This window comes from Bombina bombina, chromosome 4 (assembly GCF_027579735.1).
Source record: "Bombina bombina isolate aBomBom1 chromosome 4, aBomBom1.pri, whole genome shotgun sequence".
NCBI classification, from domain to species: Eukaryota; Metazoa; Chordata; class Amphibia; order Anura; family Bombinatoridae; genus Bombina; species Bombina bombina.
In genome coordinates, this window is record NC_069502.1 from 1178406406 (window position 1) to 1178430476 (window position 24071).

Here is a 24071-nt window from a genome sequence, read left to right on the forward strand (position 1 = left end):
CAATGAGATCATGCATTCATTTAATCAATTAGATCAGGCATTCATTTAATCAATGAGATCATGCATTCATTCCATCAATCAGACCTTCCGTTCATTCCATCAATGAGATAATTCATTCCATCAATGAGATCATGCGTTCATTCCATCAATAAGATATTGCGTTCATTTAATCAATGAGACCATGCGTTTATTCCATCAATGAGATCATACATTCATTTATCAATTAGATCATGCGTTCATTCCATCAATGAGATCATGCAATCATTCCATCAATGAGATCATGCAATCATTCCATCAATGAGATCATACGTTCATTCCATCATTGAGATCATAAGTTCATTTCATCATTGAGATCACATGTTCATTCCATCAATAAGATCTTGAGTTTATTCCATCAATGAGATCTTGAGATAATTTCATCAATGAGATCATACGTTCATTCCATCAGCAAGAACATATACTTTTTGCACTGAATTATTACACACTTTGTGTAACCCAGTGAGGAAAAGTAAGATTACCGTGACAGGTGGTTCTGGGTTTGGCTGTTCTGGGTATTTATAATTGCTGTTCTTATATGTTCTGAAGTAGGGTTGTTCCTAAAAAAACAAAAACAATATTTTTCATTAAGAAGTGTCTTGTAGTGAGATTATCTTTTATTGACAGAGATGCCTAGTTAGGCCTCATTTTCAGTAAAGTATAAACAATTCAGGAAAGAAATATATAGGGCCAGATTACAAGTGGAGTGCTAAATATCACTTTCAAGAAAACGATAGTTACGCTCCACTGTGTAATACCAGCACACGCTAATGTGCGCTGGTATTACAAGTTAACAGCAATGCGAATGCAAGCTCACTTTCACATTGCTGGGAAGCATTGCGCTCATGAGAGCGTGCTACCATAGGCTCCAATGGGAGCCTCGCTCAGATGCCTTTATAGACGGCATCAGAACTAAAGCGCAGCAAAGGGTGTATGTCGCGCAGCGATCGCAGCATTTGTAAATATATATGTACACTATATGCTTATATACATATTTATGTATATACACATATTAACACATAAATATATACAGGTATGTATATAATATAAGCACATACATATATATTTACTGGGAACACACAGTTCCCATAGACCGCAATGTAAAGGCACTTTTCAGTGCCAGTTTTTTTCTAACACCCCACTCCCACCAACTTTAGACCCTAAAAACTGCCTAGTGCAGTTGTTTTTTTTTTTTAAATAAAAAACTAAAATGCCCTCTATGTTAAGGGAATTTGGGGCACTTTGGGGAAAATAACTAAAGATCTGATCTGGTTAGTTTTCTCAGCGCTAATTGCTACTGCGAGCTTGTGGTAGCAATAACCAGACACTTGCAATGGCTGGTTATTTATCGCACGCCTGCAAACAGACAAATTTGCCCGTTTGCGAGCATAGGTTAATTTAGCGCTTCTCTTGTAATCAGGCCCTAAATTGGTAAAAAATAAAACTCCAGAAGAAAGACTTCATTACCTCAATATGTAAAGCTTAGCGGAAAGAAGGAAGAGAGGTGATGTGATAAAGCATAGTGTTGGGGGTGGCAGATTTAGGAATATTTTGGGTAATTGGGTAATTTCAGAAATGGTGAATGGTTACTAAAAGGGACACTGAACTCACATTTTTTTTCTTTCATGATTCAGATAGAGCAGCAATTTTTAGCAACTTTCTTATTTACTCCTATTATCAATTTTGTTCTCTTGGTAAAAGCAGGAATGTAAGCTTAGGAGCCGGCCCATTATTGGTTCAGCACCATGGAAAACACTTGCTGATTGGTGATTGCATTTAGCCACCAATCAGCAAGCGCTACTCAGGTGCTGAACCAAAGGTGGGCTGGCTCATTAAGCTTACATTCCTGCTTTTTCAAATAAAAATACCAAGAGAATGAAGAAAAAACAATAAAAGGAATAAATTAGAAATTTGCTTAAAATTGCTGCTCTATCTGAATCATGAAAGAAAAAATGTGGGTTCAGAATCCCTTTAATAACAGTAAATACAATTACAGAATTGGGTTCACCCACACATTTCAGTTCCTTAAAGGGACATGAAACTCCAGATTTTCATTTCATACAATTGAAAGACACAGCATCCAATATTAAACAAAGCTTCCAATTTCTTCTATTACCAAACTGACTTCATTCTTATGGTATTCTTTGTTGAAGACCATACCACAGGTAGCATATATGTCTGTTTACATTGTTCAAAACCTCTGCCATATAGTGCGCCAGACAGGTGCACTCTCCTGATCCTACCTACAGACCTTTCAACAACAAAAACCAAGAAAATGAAGTAAGCTTGATAATAGAAGTAAAATTAACAATTTTTAAATTTAAAGTTTTTTAAGTTTTATTGTATATCTGAATTATTTGTGGTTCCATGTTCCGTTCATTTAAAAAGTGGTCCATTAAACTGACAGCAGTAAAATACATCTGTTACCATTGCTGTACTATAGCTATCAGAACCATGAATACTGCTTTCTTTTTTAGTCATAGCTATATAGAAGGTCTTTTTAGAGGTTTCCACTGTATCTACAGGCATTACTTCACTAGACAACGAGTTACACCACTTGGCTGCTCCTACTGTGTAAAAATAACTTCTCTTTGCTGTGGGTGAATTTCCTTTTCCTCTAGCCTTTCCTTTTGTTATATTCAGTTTCCTTAGTATCTATCTATATATAAATCTATCTATCTCTGTCTATCGCTCTGTCTATAATTGTATGGTTAATATGGTAATACAATACAGGGAGTGCAGAATTATTAGGCAAATTAGTATTTTGACCACATCATCCTCTTTATGCATGTTGTCTTACTCCAAGCTGTATAGGCTTGAAAGCCTACTACCAATTAAGCATATTAGGTGATGTGCATCTCTGTAATGAGAAGGGGTGTGGTCTAATGACATCAACACCCTATATCAGGTGTGCATAATTATTAGGCAACTTCCTTTCCTTTGGCAAAATGGGTCAAAAGAAGGAATTGACAGGCTCAGAAAAGTCAAAAATAGTGAGATATCTTGCAGAGGGATGCAGCACTCTTAAAATTGCAAAGCTTCTGAAGCGTGATCATCGAACAATCAAGCGTTTCATTCAAAATAGTCAACAGGGTCGCAAGAAGCGTGTGGAAAAACCAAGGCGCAAAATAACTGCCCATGAACTGAGAAAAGTCAAGCGTGCAGCTGCCAAGATGCCACTTGCCACCAGTTTGGCCATATTTCAGAGCTGCAACATCACTGGAGTGCCCAAAAGCACAAGGTGTGCAATACTCAGAGACATGGCCAAGGTAAGAAAGGCTGAAAGACGACCACCACTGAACAAGACACACAAGCTGAAACGTCAAGACTGGGCCAAGAAATATCTCAAGACTGATTTTCTTTCATGTAATTAGCAAGAGTCCATGAGCTAGTGACGTATGGGATATACATTCCTACCAGGAGGGGCAAAGTTTCCCAAACCTCAAAATGCCTATAAATACACCCCTCACCACACCCACAATTCAGTTTTACAAACTTTGCCTCCGATGGAGGTGGTGAAGTAAGTTTGTGCTAGATTCTACGTTGATATGCGCTCCGCAGCAAGTTGGAGCCCGGTTTTCCTCTCAGCGTGCAGTGAATGTCAGAGGGATGTGAAGAGAGTATTGCCTATTTGAATGCAGTGATCTCCTTCTACGGGGTCTATTTCATAGGTTCTCTGTTATCGGTCGTAGAGATTCATCTCTTACCTCCCTTTTCAGATTGACGATATACTCTTATTTATACCATTACCTCTGCTGATTCTCGTTTCAGTACTGGTTTGGCTATCTGCTATATGTAGATGAGTGTCCCGGGGTAAGTACGTCTTATTTTTTGTGACACTCCAAGCTATGGTTGGGCACTTTGTTTATAAAGTTCTAAATATATGTATTCAAACATTTATTTGCCTTGACTCAGAATGTTCAACTTTCCTTATTTTCAGACAGTCAGTTTCATATTTGGGATAATGCATTTTGATTTAACCATTTTTCTTACCTTAAAATTTGACTTTTTCCCTGTGGGCTGTTAGGCTCGCGGGGGCTGAAAATGCTTCATTTTATTGCGTCATTCTTGGCGCGGACTTTTTTGGCGCAAAAATTCTATTTCCGTTTCCGGCGTCATACGTGTCGCCGGAAGTTGCGTCATTTTTTTGACGTTATTTTGCGCCAAAAATGTCGGCGTTCCGGATGTGGCGTCATTTTTGGCGCCAAAAAGCATTTAGGCGCCAAATAATGTGGGCGTCTTATTTGGCGCGAAAAAATATGGGCGTCGCTTTTGTCTCCACATTATTTAAGTCTCATTTTTTATTGCTTCTGGTTGCTAGAAGCTTGTTCTTGGCATTTTTTCCCATTCCTGAAACTGTCATTTAAGGAATTTGATCAATTTTGCTTTATATATATGTTGTTTTTTCTCTTACATATTGCAAGATGTCTCACGTTGCATCTGAGTCAGAAGATACTACAGGAAAATCGCTGTCAAGTGCTGAATCTACCAAAGCTAAGTGTATCTGCTGTAAACTTTTGGTAGCTATTCCTCCAGCTGTTGTTTGTATTGATTGTCATGACAAACTTGTTAAAGCAGATAATATTTCCTTTAGTAAAGTACCATTGCCTGTTGCAGTTCCTTCAACATCTAAGGTGCAGAATGTTCCTGATAATATAAGAGATTTTGTTTCTGAATCCATAAAGAAGGCTATGTCTGTTATTTCTCCTTCTAGTAAACGTAAAAAATCTTTTAAAACTTCTCTCCCTACAGATGAATTTTTAAATGAACATCATCATTCTGATTCTGATGATTCCTTGGGTTCAGAGGATTCTGTCTCAGAGGTTGATGCTGATAGATCTTCATATTTATTTAAAATGGAATTTATTCGTTCTTTACTTAAAGAAGTACTAATTGCTTTAGAAATAGAGGATTCTGGTCCTCTTGATACTAATTCTAAACGTTTAGATAAGGTATTTAAAGCTCCTGTGGTTATTCCAGAAGTTTTTCCTGTTCCTAATGCTATTTCTGCAGTAATTTCCAAAGAATGGGATAATTTGGGTAATTCATTTACTCCTTCTAAACGTTTTAAGCAATTATATCCTGTGCCGTCTGACAGATTAGAATTTTGGGACAAGATCCCTAAAGTTGATGGGGCTATTTCTACCCTTGCTAAACGTACTACTATTCCTACGTCAGATGGTACTTCGTTTAAGGATCCTCTAGATAGGAAAATTGAATCCTTTCTAAGAAAAGCTTATCTGTGTTCAGGTAATCTTCTTAGACCTGCTATATCTTTGGCTGATGTTGCTGCAGCTTCAACTTTTTGGTTGGAAACTTTAGCGCAACAAGTAACACATCGTGATTCTCATGATATTATTATTCTTCTTCAGCATGCTAATAATTTTATCTGTGATGCCATTTTTGATATTATCAGAGTTGATGTCAGGTTTATGTCTCTAGCTATTTTAGCTAGAAGAGCTTTATGGCTTAAAACTTGGAATGCTGATATGGCTTCTAAATCAACTTTACTTTCCATTTCTTTCCAGGGTAACAAATTATTTGGTTCTCAGTTGGATTCCATTATTTCAACTGTTACTGGTGGGAAAGGAACTTTTTTACCACAGGATAAAAAATTTAAAGGTAAAAACAGGGCTAATAATCGTTTTCGTTCCTTTCGTTTCAACAAAGAACAAAAGCCTGATCCTTCATCCTCAGGAGCAGTTTCAGTTTGGAAACCATCTCCAGTCTGGAATAAATCCAAGCCAGCTAGAAAGGCAAAGCCTGCTTCTAAGTCCACATGAAGGTGCGGCCCTCCTTCCAGCTCAGCTGGTAGGGGGCAGGTTACGTTTCTTCAAGGAAATTTGGATCAATTCTGTTCACAATCTTTGGATTCAGAGCATTGTTTCAGAAGGGTACAGAATTGGTTTCAAGTTGAGACCTCCTGCAAAGAGATTTTTTCTTTCCCGTGTCCCAGTAAATCCAGTAAAAGCTCAAGCATTTCTGAAATGTGTTTCAGATCTAGAGTTGACTGGAGTAATTATGCCAGTTCCAGTTCCGGAACAGGGGATGGGGTTTTATTCAAATCTCTTCATTGTACCAAAGAAGGAGAATTCTTTCAGACCAGTTCTGGATCTAAAAATATTGAATCGTTATGTAAGGATACCAACGTTCAAGATGGTAACTGTAAGGACTATCTTACCTTTTGTTCAGCAAGGGAATTATATGTCCACAATAGATTTACAGGATGCATATCTGCATATTCCGATTCATCCAGATCATTTTCAGTTCCTGAGATTCTCGTTTCTGGACAAGCATTACCAGTTTGTGGCTCTGCCGTTTGGCCTAGCTACAGCTCCAAGAATTTTTACAAAGGTTCTCGGTGCCCTTCTGTCTGTAATCAGAGAACAGGGTATTGTGGTATTTCCTTATTTGGACGATATCTTGGTACTTGCTCAGTCTTTACATTTAGCAGAATCTCATACGAATCGACTTGTGTTGTTTCTTCAAGATCATGGTTGGAGGATCAATTTACCAAAAAGTTCTTTGATTCCTCAGACAAGGGTAACCTTTCTGGGTTTCCAGATGGATTCAGTGTCCATGACTCTGTCTTTAACAGACAAGAGACGTCTAAAATTGATTGCAGCTTGTCGAAACCTTCAGTCACAATCATTCCCTTCGGTAGCCTTATGCATGGAAATTCTAGGTCTTATGACTGCTGCATCGGACGCGATCCCCTTTGCTCGTTTTCACATGCGACCTCTTCAGCTCTGTATGCTGAAGCAATGGTGCAAGGATTACACGAAGATATCTCAATTAATATCTTTAAAACCGATTGTTCGACACTCTCTAACATGGTGGACAGATCACCATCGTTTAATTCAGGGGGCTTCTTTTGTGCTTCCGACCTGGACTGTAATTTCAACAGATGCAAGTCTCACAGGTTGGGGAGCTGTGTGGGGATCTCTGACGGCACAAGGAGTTTGGGAATCTCAGGAGGTGAGATTACCGATCAATATTTTGGAACTCCGTGCAATTTTCAGAGCTCTTCAGTTTTGGCCTCTTCTGAAGAGAGAATCGTTCATTTGTTTTCAGACAGACAATGTCACAACTGTGGCATACATCAATCATCAAGGAGGGACTCACAGTCCTCTGGCTATGAAAGAAGTATCTCGAATTTTGGTTTGGGCGGAATCCAGCTCCTGTCTAATCTCTGCGGTTCATATCCCAGGTGTAGACAATTGGGAAGCGGATTATCTCAGTCGCCAAACGTTGCATCCGGGCGAATGGTCTCTTCACCCAGAGGTATTTCTACAGATTGTTCAAATGTGGGAACTTCCAGAAATAGATCTGATGGCGTCCCATCTAAACAAGAAACTTCCCAGGTATCTGTCCAGATCCCGGGATCCTCAGGCGGAGGCAGTGGATGCATTATCACTTCCTTGGAAGTATCATCCTGCCTATATCTTTCCGCCTCTAGTTCTTCTTCCAAGAGTAATCTCCAAGATTCTGAAGGAATGCTCGTTTGTTCTGCTGGTAGCTCCGGCATGGCCTCACAGGTTTTGGTATGCGGATCTTGTCCGGATGGCCTCTTGCCAACCGTGGACTCTTCCGTTAAGACCAGACCTTCTGTCACAAGGTCCTTTTTTCCATCAGGATCTGAAATCCTTAAATTTAAAGGTATGGAGATTGAACGCTTGATTCTTGGTCAAAGAGGTTTCTCTGACTCTGTGATTAATACTATGTTACAGGCTCGTAAATCTGTATCTCGTGAGATATATTATAGAGTCTGGAAGACTTATATTTCTTGGTGTCTTTCTCATCATTTTTCCTGGCATTCTTTTAGAATACCGAGAATTTTACAATTTCTTCAGGATGGTTTAGATAAGGGTTTGTCCGCAAGTTCTTTGAAAGGACAAATCTCTGCTCTTTCTGTTCTTTTTCACAGAAAGATTGCTATTCTTCCTGATATTCATTGTTTTGTACAAGCTTTGGTTCGTATAAAACCTGTCATTAAGTCAATTTCTCCTCCTTGGAGTTTGAATTTGGTTCTGGGGGCTCTTCAAGCTCCTCCGTTTGAACCTATGCATTCATTGGACATTAAATTACTTTCTTGGAAAGTTTTGTTCCTTTTGGCCATCTCTTCTGCCAGAAGAGTTTCTGAATTATCTGCTCTTTCTTGTGAGTCTCCTTTTCTGATTTTTCATCAGGATAAGGCGGTGTTGCGAACTTCTTTTGAATTTTTACCTAAAGTTGTGAATTCCAACAACATTAGTAGAGAAATTGTGGTTCCTTCATTATGTCCTAATCCTAAGAATTCTAAGGAGAAATCGTTGCATTCTTTGGATGTTGTTAGAGCTTTGAAATATTATGTTGAAGCTACGAAATCTTTCCGTAAGACTTCTAGTCTATTTGTTATCTTTTCCGGTTCTAGAAAAGGCCAGAAAGCTTCTGCCATTTCTTTGGCATCTTGGTTGAAATCTTTAATTCATCTTGCCTATGTTGAGTCGGGTAAAACTCCGCCTCAGAGGATTACAGCTCATTCTACTAGGTCAGTTTCTACTTCCTGGGCGTTTAGGAATGAAGCTTCGGTTGACCAGATCTGCAAAGCAGCAACTTGGTCCTCTTTGCATACTTTTACTAAATTCTACCATTTTGATGTATTTTCTTCTTCTGAAGCAGTTTTTGGTAGAAAAGTACTTCAGGCAGCGGTTTCAGTTTGAATCTTCTGCTTATGTTTTTCGTTAAACTTTATTTTGGGTGTGGATTATTTTCAGCAGGAATTGGCTGTCTTTATTTTATCCCTCCCTCTCTAGTGACTCTTGTGTGGAAAGATCCACATCTTGGGTAGTCATTATCCCATACGTCACTAGCTCATGGACTCTTGCTAATTACATGAAAGAAAACATAATTTATGTAAGAACTTACCTGATAAATTCATTTCTTTCATATTAGCAAGAGTCCATGAGGCCCGCCCTTTTTTTGTGGTGGTTATGATTTTGTATAAAGCACAATTATTCCAATTCCTTATTTTATATGCTTTCGCACTTTTTTATCACCCCACTTCTTGGCTATTCGTTAAACTGAATTGTGGGTGTGGTGAGGGGTGTATTTATAGGCATTTTGAGGTTTGGGAAACTTTGCCCCTCCTGGTAGGAATGTATATCCCATACGTCACTAGCTCATGGACTCTTGCTAATATGAAAGAAATGAATTTATCAGGTAAGTTCTTACATAAATTATGTTTTTCTAAGGTTTTATGGACTGATGAAATGAGAGTGAGTCTTGATGGGCCAGATGGATGGGCCCGTGGCTGGATTGGTAAAGGGCAGAGAGCTCCAGTCCGATTCAGATGCCAGCAAGGTGGAGGTGGAGTACTGGTTTGGGCTGGTATCATCAAAGATGAGCTTGTGGGGCCTTTTCGGGTTGAGGATGGAGTCAAGCTCAACTCCCAGTCCTACTGCCAGTTTCTGGAAGACACCTTCTTCAAGCAGTGGTACAGGAAGAAGTCTGCATCCTTCAAGAAAAACATGATTTTCATGCAGGACAATGCTCCATCACACGCGTCCAAGTACTCCACAGCGTGGCTGGCAAGAAAGGGTATAAAAGAAGAAAATCTAATGACATGGCCTCCTTGTTCACCTGATCTGAACCCCATTGAGAACCTGTGGTCCATCATCAAATGTGAGATTTACAAGGAGGGAAAACAGTACACCTCTCTGAACAGTGTCTGGGAGGCTGTGGTTGCTGCTGCACACAATGTTGATGGTGAACAGATCAAAACACTGACAGAATCCATGGATGGCAGGCTTTTGAGTGTCCTTGCAAAGAAAGGTGGCTATATTGGTCACTGATTTGTTTTTATTTTGTTTTTGAATGTCAGAAATGTATATTTGTGAATGTTGAGATGTTATATTGGTTTCACTGGTAAAAATAAATAATTGAAATGGGTATATATTTGTTTTTTGTTAAGTTGCCTAATAATTATGCACAGTAATAGTCACCTGCACACACAGATATCCCCCTAAAATAGCTATAACTAAAAACAAACTAAAAACTACTTCCAAAACTATTCAGCTTTGATATTAATTAGTTTTTTGGGTTCATTGAGAACATGGTTGTTGTTCAATAATAAAATTAATCCTCAAAAATACAACTTGCCTAATAATTCTGCACTCCCTGTATATTTGTAGAGAATGAAAAAATACGTTTCTCTTGTAAGGTGTATCCAGTCCACGGATTCATCCATTACTTGTGGGATATTCTCCTTCCCAACAGGAAGCTGCAAAAGGATCACCCACAGCAGAGCTGTCTATATAGCTCCTCTCCTAACTGCCACCTCCAGTCATTCTCTTGCAGCTCTGTACCAGATAAACACTTTGGGGCCGATTTATTAAGATGCGGGCGGACATGATCCGCTGTAGCTGATCATGTCCGCCCGACATCGCTAAATGCTGACAACATTGCACAAGCATTTTTAGTGAAATGCTTGTGCAATGCCGCACCCTGCAGATTCGTGGCCAATCGGCCACTAGCAGGGGGTGTCAATCATCCTGAATCAGATCCAGAAATTTACATATTTACTTCTTTTTTAAATTGTATTTGTTTTCTTAAAATTGCATTTTGTTTTTAAATTACAAGTTCTATCTGAATCATGAACATTTTATTTTGACTTTCCCTCTAATGCACCACCTGAAACAAATGATAATAAATGTATTGATATCAGCTACTGATACAGTACGGTAAGGGTTTGTAGGTACCTGGGTCGGACAGCTCAGAGTAATGTTATCCACGAAATCCAGCACATCTGCTTTGTGTCCTACAGGTTGCAGCTAGTTAAGAGATAAAGGTAAATTAATATGCTGAACACTAACAGATGTGTATGAATGATACATTACAATACAAGTACTAATTAGTAATATGCTGACCACTAACAGATGTGTATGAATGATACATTATAATACAAGTACTAATTAGTAATATGCTGACCACTAACAGATGTGTATGAATGATACATTACAATACAAGTACTAATTAGTAATATGCTGACCACTAACAGATGTGTATGAATGATACATTACAATACAAGTACTAATTAGTAATATGCTGACCACTAACAGATGTGTATGAATGATACATTACAATACAAGTACTAATTAGTAATATGCTGACCACTAACAGATGTGTATGAATGATACATTACAATACAAGTACTAATTAGTAATATGAGTAAACAGTTAAATCTGTATAGAAGTGCTTGCTAACCACTTATATACAGGTATTCCATCCAAATGTCAATATCAAGATGTCAAATGGCAGCATTATGTTTGGGCTCATTATATCCCCTTTTAAATGGCAATATCGTCATGCTTAAAGGAACAATATACACCAATGTTCATTTAACTGCATATAACACTACTATAAAGAATAATATGCACAGATACTGATCTAAAAATCCAGTATAAAACCGTTTAAAAACGTACTTAGAAGCTACCAGTTTAGCACTGTTGAAAAGGTTAGTCTGGGACACCCACTGAAAGTGGTTCTATAGGAAAAAAGCAGACACTCCCTTTCCTCTGCATATGAAAAGAGTCTACACAAACAGGAGCAAGCTGGAGTAGGTATACATCAGTATTCTCCTAAAACTTTGGGGCTTGGTTAGGAGTCTGAAAATCAGCTCAATGTTATTTAAAAATAAGCAAAACTATAGATTTAAAAAAAAAAAAGCTGTATAGGCTATATACATGGATCATCTACAAAACGTGTATGCAAAGAAAAATCGAGTGTATAATGTCTCTTTAAGTAAAATAATGATTTACTAATAAATCTTACATGTAGGTAGTTGTAGGTAGCACACAAGGCAGGCAGCTAGGGTCACTTTCAGTTGTAATTTTTTTTTATAAGAGACAGATTATCCCTTATTTCAGTGTGTTTGTGTGTGAGAGATAGAGTGTATGCTTTTTGTTTATGTGCATGTGAAAGTGTATGAGTGTGTGTATGTATTTATGTGCAAATGAAAGTGTATGAGTGTGTGTATGCATTTATGTGCAAATGAAAGTGTATGAGTGTGTGTATGTATTTATGTGCAGATGAAAGTGTATGAGTGTGTGTATGTATTTATGTGCAAATATAAGTGTATGAGGGTGTGTATGTATTTATGTGCATATAAAAAGTGTATGAGTGTGTGTATGTGTTTATGTGCATATGAAAGTATGAGTGTGTGTATGTATTTATGTGCATATTAAAGTGTGAGTGTATGTATTTATGTGCATATTAAAGGGTACGAGTGTGTATGTATTTATTTGCATATGAAAGTGTATGAGTGTGTGTATGTATTTATGTGCATGTGAAAGTGTATGAGTGTGTGTATGTATTTTTGTGCAAATAAAAAGTGTATGAGTGTGTGTATGTATTTATGTGCATATAAAAACATAATTTATGTAAGAACTTACCTGATAAATTCATTTCTTTCATATTAGCAAGAGTCCATGAGCTAGTGACGTATGGGATATACATTCCTACCAGGAGGGGCAAAGTTTCCCAAACCTCAAAATGCCTATAAATACACCCCTCACCACATCCACAAATCAGTTTAACGAATAGCCAAGAAGTGGGGTGATAAGAAAAAAGTGCGAAGCATAAATATAAGGAATTGGAATAATTGTGCTTTATATAAAAAAATCATAACCACCACAAAAAAAGGGCGGGCCTCATGGACTCTTGCTAATATGAAAGAAATGAATTTATCAGGTAAGTTCTTACATAAATTATGTTTTCTTTCATGTAATTAGCAAGAGTCCATGAGCTAGTGACGTATGGGATAATGACTACCCAAGATGTGGATCTTCCACGCAAGAGTCACTAGAGAGGGAGGGATAAAATAAAGACAGCCAATTCCGCTGAAAAAAATCCACACCCAAAAATAAAGTTTAAATCTTATAAAGAAAAAAACTGAAAATATAAGCAGAAGATTCAAACTGAAACAGCTGCCTGAAGTACTTTTCTACCAAAGACAGCTTCAGAAGAAGAAAACACATAAAAATGGTAGAATTTAGTAAAAGTATGCAAAGAAGACCAAGTTGCTGCTTTGCAAATCTGATCAACCAAAGCTTCATTCCTAAACGCCCAGGAAGTAGAAACTGACCTAGTAGAATGAGCTGTAATCCTTTGAGGCGGAGTTTTACCCGACTCGACATAAGCATGATGAATTAAAGATTTCAACCAAGATGCCAAAGAAATGTCAGAGGCCTTCTGACCTTTCCTAGAACCGGAAAAGATAACAAAAAGACTAGAAGTCTTTCGGAAATTCTTAGTAGCTTCAACATAATATTTCAAAGCTCTAACTACATCCAAAGAATGCAATGATTTCTCCTTAGAATTCTTAGGATTAGGACATAATGAAGGAACCACAATTTCTCTACTAATGTTGTTGGAATTCACAACCTTAGGTAAAAATTTTAAAAGAAGTTCGCAACAACGCCTTATCCTGGTGAAAAATCAGAAAAGGAGACTCACAAGAAAGAGCAGATAATTCAGAAAACTCTTCTGGCAGAAGAGATGGCCAAAAGGAACAAAACTTTCCAAGAAAGTAATTTAATGTCCAATGAATGCATAGGTTCAAACGGAGGAGCTTGAAGAGCCCTCAGAACCAAATTCAAACTCCAAGGAGGAGAAATTGACTTAATGACAGGTTTTATACGAACCAAAGCTTGTACAAAACAATGAATATCAGGAAGATTAGCAATCTTTCTGTGAAAAAGAACAGAAAGAGCAGAGATTTGTCCTTTCAAGGAACTTGCAGACAAACCTTATCCAAACCATCCTGAAGAAACTGTAAAATTCTCGGAATTCTAAAAGAATGCCAGGAAAAATGATGAGAAAGACACCAAGAAATATAAGTCTTCCAGACTCTATAATATATCTCCCTAGATACAGATTTACGAGCCTGTAACATAGTATTAATCACAGAGTCAGAGAAACCTCTTTGACTAAGAATCAAGCGTTCAATCTCCATACCTTTAAATTTAAGGATTTGAGATCCTGATGGAAAAAAGGACATTGCGACAGAAGGTCTGGCCTTAACGGAAGAGTCCACGGTTGGCAAGAGGCCATCCGGACAAGATCCGCATACCAAAACCTGTGAGGCCATGCTGGAGCTACCAGCAGAACAAACGAGCATTCCTTCAGAATTTTGGAGATTACTCTTGGAAGAAGAACTAGAGGCGGAAAGATATAGTAGTACGCTTAGAAAGAGTAGAGACAGCCCCATCAACCTTAGGGATTTTGTCCCAAAACTCTAATCTGTCAGATGGCACAGGATATAATTGCTTAAAACGTTTAGAAGGAGTAAATGAATTACCCAAATTATTCCATTCCCTGGAAATTACTTCAGAAATAGCACTAGGGACAGGAAAAACTTCTGGAATAACTACAGGAGATTTAAAAACCTTATCTAAACGTTTAGATTTAGTATCGAGAGGACCAGAATCCTCAATTTCTAATGCAATTAGGGCTTCTTTAAGTAAAGAACGAATAAATTCCATTTTAAATAAATATGAAGATTTATCAGCATCAACCTCTGAGACAGAATCCTCTGAACCAGAAGAACCATTATCAGAATCAGAATGATGATGTTCATTTAAAAATTAATCTGAAAAATTAGAAGTTTTAAAAGACTTTTTACGTTTACTAGAAGGAGAAATAACAGACATAGCCTTCTTAATGGATTTAAAAACAAAATCTCTTATGTTATTAGGAACACTCTGAGTATTAGATGTTGACGGAACAGCAACAGGTAATGTAACAGTACTAAAGGAAATATTATCTGCATTAACAAGTTTGTAATGACAAACAGTACAAACAACAGCTGGAGGAACAGATACCATAAGTTTATAGCAGATACACTTAGCTTTGGTAGCTCCAGCCCCAGGCAGCGATTTTCCAGAAGTATCTTCTGACTCAGTTTCAATGTGGGACATCTTGCAATATGTAATAGAAAAAACAACATATAAAGCAAAATTGATCAAATTCCTTAAATGACAGTTTCAGGAATGGGAAAAAATGCCAGTGAACAAGCTTCTAGCAACCAGAAGCAATAAATAATGAGACTTAAATAATGTGGAGACAATAGTGACGCCCATATTTTTTTAGAGCCAAAAATGACGCCCACATTATTTGGCGCCTAAATGCTTTTGGCGCCAAAAATTACGCCACATCCGGAACGCCAACACTTTTGGCGCAAAAGAACGTCAAAAATGACGCAACTTCCGGCGACACGTATGAAGCCGGAAACAGAAAAAAAAATTTGCACCAAAAAAGTCTGCGCCAAGAATGACGCAATAAAATTAAGCATTTTCAGCCCCCGCGAGCCTAACAGCCCACAGGGAAAAAGTCAAATTTTAAGGTAAGAAAAAAATGATTTATTCATATGCATTATCCCAAATATGAAACTGACTGTCTGAAATAAGGAATGTTGAACATCCTGAGTCAAGGCAAATAAATGTTTGAATACATATATTTAGAACTTTATAAAAAAGTGCCCAACCATAGCTTAGAGTGTCACAGAAAATAAGACTTACTTACCCCAGGACACTCATCTACATGTTGTAGAAAGCCAAACCAGTACTGAAACGAAAATCAGCAGAGGTAATGGTATATAAATAAGAGTATATCGTCGATCTGAAAAGGGAGGTAAGAGATGAATCTCTACGACCGATAACAGAGAACCTATGAAATAGACCCCGTAGAAGGAGATCATTGAATTCAAATAGGCAATACTCTCCTCACATCCCTCTGACATTCACTGCACGCTGAGAGGAAAACCGGGCTCCAACCTGCTGCGGAGCGCATATCAACGTAGAATCTAGCACAAACTTACTTCACCACCTCCATAGGAGGCAAAGTTTGTAAAACTAATTTGTGGGTGTGGGGAGGGGTGTATTTATAGGCATTTTGAGGTTTGGGAAACTTTGCCCCTCCTGGTAGGAATGTATATCCCATACGTCACTAGCTCATGGACTCTTGCTAATTACATGAAAGAAAAGTGTATGAGTGTGTGTATGTATTGTTGTGCATGTAAACGTGTATGAGTGTGTGTATGTATTTATGTGCATATGAAAGTGTATGAGTGTGTGTATGTATTTATGTGCATATAAAAAGTGTATGAGTGTGTGTATGTATTTATGTGCATATAAAAAGTGTATGAGTGTGTGTATGTATTTATGTGCATATAAAAAGTGTATGAGTGTGTGTATGTATGTATGTATGTGCATATGAAAGTGTATGAGTGTGTGTATGTATTTATGTGCATATAAAAAGTGTACGAGTGTGTGTATGTATTTATTTGCATATGAAAGTGTATGAGTGTGTATGTATTTTTGTGCAAATAAAAAGTGTATGAGTGTGTGTATGCATTTATGTGCATATAAAAAGTGTATGAGTGTGTGTATGTATTGTTGTGCATGTAAAAGTGTATGAGTGTGTGTATGTATTTATGTGCATATAAAAAGTGTATGAGTGTGTGTATGTATGTATGTGCATATAAAAAGTGTATGAGTAAACCTAACTGAACAATACATCTGGGGAGGGGTCAGACCAAGAGTAGCCAGGAAAACTTTATATTTGCCCAGGGACAGGGGCGGCCTGGGGGTCCCAAATATACAAACATACAAACAGGCAATCACCCTAGGCAGACTACTGGATTGGTGCTATAACGACCCCAACAAAGAATGGGTACGACTGGACTGCGACATCTTAAACACTAACAACGCAGGCTTAGTTGCCTGGCTACTCGAAAAGGATAGGCCCACAGTTGTGACAATGTATCCCTTGCTGACAGACTTCTTCTCCACATGGGACAAGATAATAAATACTACATCTCATTTAACAACTAGATACTCCCCATTAACCCCCATCTATAAGAATGCTGCCCTGCCCTGGAACTTACCTGAGGGCAGCACCACCATAGATGCGCCCTTGAAAGATCCTGTTTTCAAGTCCTTGACTGACGGACATAAGCTCAAAACATTAGCAGACATCTCTGAGGAACTACCTCACCTGACCCTGACCTGGTACCCACACATGCGGATGAACCACTACCTTACGACACATAAACATAGATCCTGTTTCACTAGAAAACCTACCACTTTCGAGACACTTTGCCTAAAAAACACACCGACAGCTCACGCAGTCTCTCTGCTCTACAAACTGCTCTTACTGGACGACAACCAGACACTTCCCTCCTACACGAAGATGTGGGAAAGAGAATGGCAAATTGAACTACCTTGCAAAGCAAACAGGGCCCTATTGCTGGTTATGCTCAATGGAGCCAAACTACTGATACCCAAACACTGGAAATCCAGCACCACGCCATCCTTCCAGGAATGGCAAGCTCAAGTAGACACACTTCTATACCTAGAGAGATACCATCACCTCCGACAAGGGACCGTAGACACACACGAGATGATGCTGGAGAGCTGGGCAGCACATAAATGACATAAATGACATACATAAATGACATGAATGACGGACAGAGTGAGACAGGACAGACTGCATCTTAGCCCCCCGACCCCCCTCCCCCTCCTCCCCCACGCCGTCTTCCTCTCCACCCTCCCCCGTCACCTTTCCCCCCCCCCCCCCCACAGGTCAAACGCAAGCGAGCCTTAAACAACACTAAACAGTGGGCAAACAACATGAAGCAGTCCTGACCCGCACAAACCTCTTTAATCGGCCCAATGAAGACAGGACCCCCCCCCCCTTTCCCCCCCCCCCCTTTTTTTGCTTCCTCTTACCTTTTATCAGCTGGTGACCCTATTATATGCTTGCATAACTTGGTGGGAAAAAACATCGAGCACTAGGGACGCAGCACTGATGGACTCTTGGACTCTTATCACTTAAGTGCTCATTGAACTGTGCTCTAACCCCTTGGTTATTACAGACCACCTATCAGTGAACTGATTAACAATCCCGCAAGCCCGGGGGCACCAGCGCTAATGTCATATATTTCTTATCTTCTAATATCTTAAACAACTTTGTAACTACGTTTACTTTGGAACGACTGGAAAGCTTGTAAACATTTGAATTTTCTTTAATAAAGCTCTTTTGAAAAAAAAAAAAAAAAAAAAAAAAAAAAAAAAAGTGTATGAGTGTGTGTATGTATTTATGTGCATATGAAAGTGTATGAGTGTGTGTATGTGAAAGAGAGACAGAGTGTATGAGTGTGTATGTGTTTATGTGCATGTGAAACAGAGAGACAGAGTGTATGAGTGTGTGTATGTATTGTTGTGCATGTGAAAGTGTATGAGTGTGTGTATGTATTTATGTGTATGATTTCCTTACCATGTTTTTCCAGAGCATCCTAGCCAACTGAGAATGAGACTTCTGACTAAGATGGAAACAGTCTGGAGCCAAGTAGGAAATGTCTGGTCGCCCATCCTAAGGAGTTAAAATAAAATATTGAAAGCAAAGCAGTAAACTGTCATGATTAGAATACTGAGATTATCTCTGTATATACTAGATAGCAGATGCCTGCTGACTAAGATTACCTCAAGGAATGGAATCTTAGGTGTTCGGAAGAACGGCTGCAGCACCACTGTGAAGTCTTCCCGAGTATCGTATCGCCCAGAGTCAATTAAATGCTCAATGCTTTCCTGAAATTGGGGTTAGAAATGATAATATTGAGTTAAATTAATGTTGCTGAACATTAAAGGGACATTAAATTGAATTCTTCATGAAATATTAAATTATGTATAGTAAACATTTTTTTTTTTTTTCTGGCTGTTATTTAAATTTAAAAAGATTTTTTTCCATTTCACCCGGATAAGCTGGAGTGAATAATGCAAGATTCTGAATTCTGACCCTACAACATTCAACAGGGTGATTGCTTGATCAGTGCTGAAAGTTATTTATATCGGTCCCTAGATGGCAACAGCAAAGAAGATAAATAACACATTCTCAATAAACCTTTAAAGGGGTGTGCCCTTGGATAGCAAAACAATGCATCTCAGAGGCTATAATAATAGGTGAATTTAGATTTTCTTCATTAATATACCTACAAGATTGTAGTATTGCAGTATAAGTCATCACATCATGGCAGATGCATTTTTATATATTATTCAAATCAACATATTACACTAGATTTTTATTAAACAACATTATGAAAGTTCTTACACAGTTATTCATTGCATTGTATAATATATTAGTAACTTTTATCCTATGACTACTTAGTACTATCATAATCACGTTGTGCAAAGTTTGTGAATTTAATTTTACTGGAAATGACTTATGCGAAAAATCAGGAGATAAAAATGTGGTAACTATAGGCTTGTGCCCATTTTTTAAAGGGTCATTAAACTAAACTATTTAAATATTAAAATATATATTTTGCATGAAAAATTGATCTTGAAATGTGCACAACTCAGCCGTAGGGACAGCTTGCTTATTGGCTAAGGTAGAAAGTGTTTTTGTTTGTGTGCGGGAACATTAATTTGTTCAAACAACAAAAACTTTAATACATGTAAAATGCTCTCGTTATGATGAATCGTATAAAAATACTTTGTCTGTTTTTACATAATATGAAATCACGGCAAGTTGAAAACATAAGTCCTATTCATAGTACTATGTCTCATGTAATTAAAGCTAATATGTACCTGGTAGGCTTTGTTTGCATCCTTTATCATCTGCATCTCATTTGAGTCCTCTGGAATGTTCAGCAGACATGGGCAAAGCATTCTATAAAAAAGTAATCATGAAACAATAAAAATACTAACAGATACAGACCTGAGTATTAGCATCTCAAGCCTAGCTGGAAAACACTACATACATATTTATATAGGTTAGCTCTGCACCCATATCTTAACCATGGGCCACAAAATTTAGAGGGACATGAAAACCACATTTTTTTTCTTTCATTATTTAAAAGAACATGCAATTTTAAACAACTTTCCCATTTACTTCTTTTATATAATTTGCTTCATTCTCTTGATATATATCGTTTGTTGAAAATATATCTAAATAGGTTCAGTAGCTGCTGATTGGTGGCTGCACATAGATGCCTTGTGTGATTGGCTCACTCATGTGCATTGCTATTTCTTCAAAAAAATATATCTGAAGAATAAAGCAAATTAAATAATAGAAGTAAACTGGAATGTTGCCTAAAATTGTATTCTCTATCTGAATCATGAAAGAAAAATGTTGGGTTTCATGTCCCTTGAAAAGCAAATGTGTGCTGCTTATGTGAATGGTAACCATGACGATGCTAGTAAACAAAGCTTGCCAATACATCTGTTTGGCATGGATACCTTCTGTTACCTGCAGACATAGGTCCTCGTGTACCTACATTGTATATGATTACAATACAGATTTTATTTGAGTTCTCATGTAGAGATATGATAGTGTTAAGTGAACAAAGGAGCTCAGGATCACCGTATAGGTTAACCATAAAAACAGTCTTTATTAGAACCATTAAAATTTACACACACAAGAGGTAGTGACTGGTCTTACGCGTTTCGGCGAACTGCCGTAATCATAGACCTAAAGAACGTTAGTCAATTAGCAATTTAAAAAAACATTTAAAACACATTCATTGGTTGGAAGGTGATCAAACACCTGCTATACCTAAACACATGATTTAACCCTTACAGTGGATAAGGACAGAAGTAGATGCACATAGAAATTGCAGAACATAGTACATAATGATGTTAATACATACAAAGGAAAAAAGATATATTGAGGCTTAGGAAGAGAAACAAAATGAAACAAAATGTTATTATATATTCTAGCAAATGCAACAAGCGTATGTATTAACATCATTATGTACTATGTTCTGCTATTTCTATGTGCATCTACTTCTGTCCTTATCCACTGTAAGGGTTAAATCATGTGTTTAGGTATAGCAGGTGTTTGATCACCTTCCAACCAATGAATGTGTTTTGCATGTTTTTTAAATAGCTAATTGACTAACGTTCTTTAGGTCTATGATTACGGCAGTTCCCCGAAACGCGTAAGACCAGTCACTACCTGCTGTGTGTGTAAATTTTAATGGTTCTAATAAAGACTGTTTTTATGGTTAACCTATACGGTGATCCTGAGCTCCTTTCTTCGCTTGATGTTGTTTCTGTGGGCTACGAGGGGTCCACCTACTGCTACAGGACAGCTGGTTATTGGATCTCAAAGCTCTGTACCTGCATCGTTATCTTTCTGGATGTGGTGATTGGCGATCGCTTACCTACAACTGACACACCCCCAGCAGTCCGGCACTTTCGTCCGTGTATTGGATACTATGCAAGATCGACCGACCCCAGGAGGGGAGCGCGGCTCTATGTGCTTACATCCCGGGACTGGTCTCTACTGAGGTATGTGTAGCGGATGGTTCCTGGTGACCGGGTTTGCCGGAATCGAAGAACGCTTTACTTATCAGCCGGATGCTGTGTGCCTTTGCTGAGGAGGTGAGGTTTGCTCTCAGATGACCTGTTTATTGCTGGTTTTTGGTTGAAGCTGCCTTGACATCCCACATGAGAGCCTTTAATCATTAATCTCTGACTCCAATATTTTTCTACACCAGAACTTTTGTGTGTTATGTATATGATAGTGTTGTTAGCTTTTATCCATAAATGAAAAGTACCACTACTGATTTAATATGACCAGCTCTTTCGCAAGGTTTTAGCTTAAGTTAAGGAGAAGCTACATGAATATAAAGGCTTTGTTTACATATTTATTTATATATTTCATTCAATGGTCCAAGACTCTAAAGCGTACAATTAATGGCTAACATATTATCTTGCATGTAAAATACATATAATAGCTGTACCATGCGTGTAGTAAGTTACTGGGATTACTTACTTTGTAATGAGAGTCGGACAATTCACACGACTGTCCATCGTGGCATCTCTCAGTGGGATAATGTCCATCACTTCCACAAGATTCACAAACGCTCTGGGGACCTGTGGGAATTGCAGTAATAAGAACCTACATTGGTATTCTATGATAATAAATCATCTTTAAAGGGACACTGAACCCAAATTTTTTATTTCATGATTCAGATAGAGCATGCAATTTTAAGCAACTTTCTAATTAACTCCTATTATGAAATTTTCTTCATTCTCTTGGTATCTTTATTTGAAAAGCAAGAATGTAAGTTTAGAAGCCGGACCATTTTTGGTTGATTGGTGGATAAATGCTGTCCAATGTGATGAACCAGAAATTGTCTGGCTCCATTAGCTTTAAATAAAGATAGCAAGAGAACGAAGAAAATCACAAAAGAAAAAAAGTAGGTTCAGTGTCCCTTTAAGTTAAGATCACAATTCATTGATGTTGTAATGTACAAGCCCTGTTAATGACCAATCACATGTATCTTTATTTTTTGTAGAATTTTCATTTGGAATAAACGTTCCTAGAAACAAACCTCTGCATGCAGCAAATCCAGAGCTTCTTTTATGTGAGTAATGAAACTCACAGAGGAGAAGAAGTTCTAAGGGAAAAAAAATAAAATTTTAATTAGTTTAAAACATTCAGCAACAAGTAACAGACACAAAAAGTCACATGTGAACAATGTTCAGGACCTGGCCAAAAAAAAATTGACAGGAGAAATGCAGAAAATAGAGCTGCCACTGCAAGTAAATTCTTGTTAACACATTGCCCTCCCTGGCACCTAAGGGGTTAACCCTAGACCTACCCTAATTCCAAATTCTTAATATAGCTCTAGCCCTACCCATATTTCCTAACCTTCAATGCTTAACCTATCTCTAGCCATGACCCAGACCCTATACCTAACATTAACCATGTCCTCAAGCCTGACCCTAGTTATAAACCTAACCCAAGCCTTAACCCATAAACCCTAATACATAGTTGTAACCCCTAAACCCACACCTATATACAATACCAAACCCTAGCCCTCTCCTCAATAACAAAGCTTAGGCCTAACCTTAACACTGAAGCCCAGCCATATCCCCAATATTAAACCTTAGCACCATCCCGAATATCAAACCTTAGCACCATCCCCAATATTAAACTCTAGCCCTCTCCCCAATTCTGAAACCCAGCCCTATCCCCAATACCGAACCCTAGCCATAACATCAATTCCTGAACCTAATCCTGTCCCCAATACCTAAATCTAGCTCTATCCTCAATTCCGAACACTTGCTCTAATCCCAAAACGTAGGCTTGACCCTTATCTCAAAACCTAGCCCAATCCTTAATACCAAACCCTAGCTCTATCCTCAATATCAAAAACTAACCATATCCACAATACCGAACCCTATCCCCATTCATAAAACCTAGCACTATCCCCAATAACAAATCCTAGCACTATCTCCAATAACTAAATCTATCTCTATCCCTAATACTGAACCCTAGCACTATATCCCAATACCTAAACCTAGCTCTATCCCCAATATTGAACCCTAGCCCTAACCCAATACCAAAACGTAGCGCTGACCCAAATACCGAACCCTAGCCCTAACCTCAATCCCAAAACCTTGCCATTTCCTCAATATCAAACTCTAGCCCTATCCCCAATCCCAAACCCAAACCAATGCTGACCCAAATACAGAACCCTAGCCCTATCCGCATTGCCAAAACCGTATGTTATTATTATTATTATTATTATTATTATTATTATTATTATTATCAGGTATTTGTAGAGCGCCAACAGATTCTGCAGCGCTGTAAACAAAGTCAATATACAGGATAGCTTTTGCAGGGATCAAGTGGGTAGAGGGCCCTGCCGAGAGTTTCACTGTTGTAGTCGGCTCTTATGAAGGCGATCTGCAAACAGCTGGGCTCATAGGCTTACATTCTAAGGGGTTCAAGGGGAAAGCAATGGAGTTAGGAAAGGTTAGTGTTGGTTGTAAGCATCCTTAAATAGTAGAGTTTTTAGGGAGCGCTTGAAGATGTTAAACTAGGGGAGAGTCTTGTGGAGCGTGAGTATAGATATAGACGTGAGTATACTAGCTTTTCTAGGAGCTTTGAGGCAAGAGGGAGTAGGGAAATAGGGCGGTAATTGGAAGGGGAGGTTGGATCGAGGGAAGGTTTTTTGAGGATAGGTGTGACCAGTGCATGTT

At 38.2% G+C, this 24071-nt stretch overlaps 1 protein-coding gene across 1 annotated transcript in view; it reads right to left on the reverse strand.

Annotated features, from left to right (window-relative positions):
• PLB1 (phospholipase B1) overlaps positions 1 to 24071 on the reverse strand; it is a 185362-nt gene that overhangs the window by 35009 nt on the left and 126282 nt on the right. Inside the window, exons 44-50 of the mRNA XM_053712807.1 lie at positions 22415 to 22480; positions 21853 to 21953; positions 19662 to 19743; positions 18558 to 18662; positions 18352 to 18447; positions 10776 to 10847; positions 519 to 596 (exon numbers count right to left, since the gene is read on the reverse strand). Of these exons, the coding sequence (XP_053568782.1) occupies positions 519 to 596; positions 10776 to 10847; positions 18352 to 18447; positions 18558 to 18662; positions 19662 to 19743; positions 21853 to 21953; positions 22415 to 22480 (600 nt within the window). The remainder of the gene's footprint in view (positions 1 to 518; positions 597 to 10775; positions 10848 to 18351; positions 18448 to 18557; positions 18663 to 19661; positions 19744 to 21852; positions 21954 to 22414; positions 22481 to 24071) is intronic.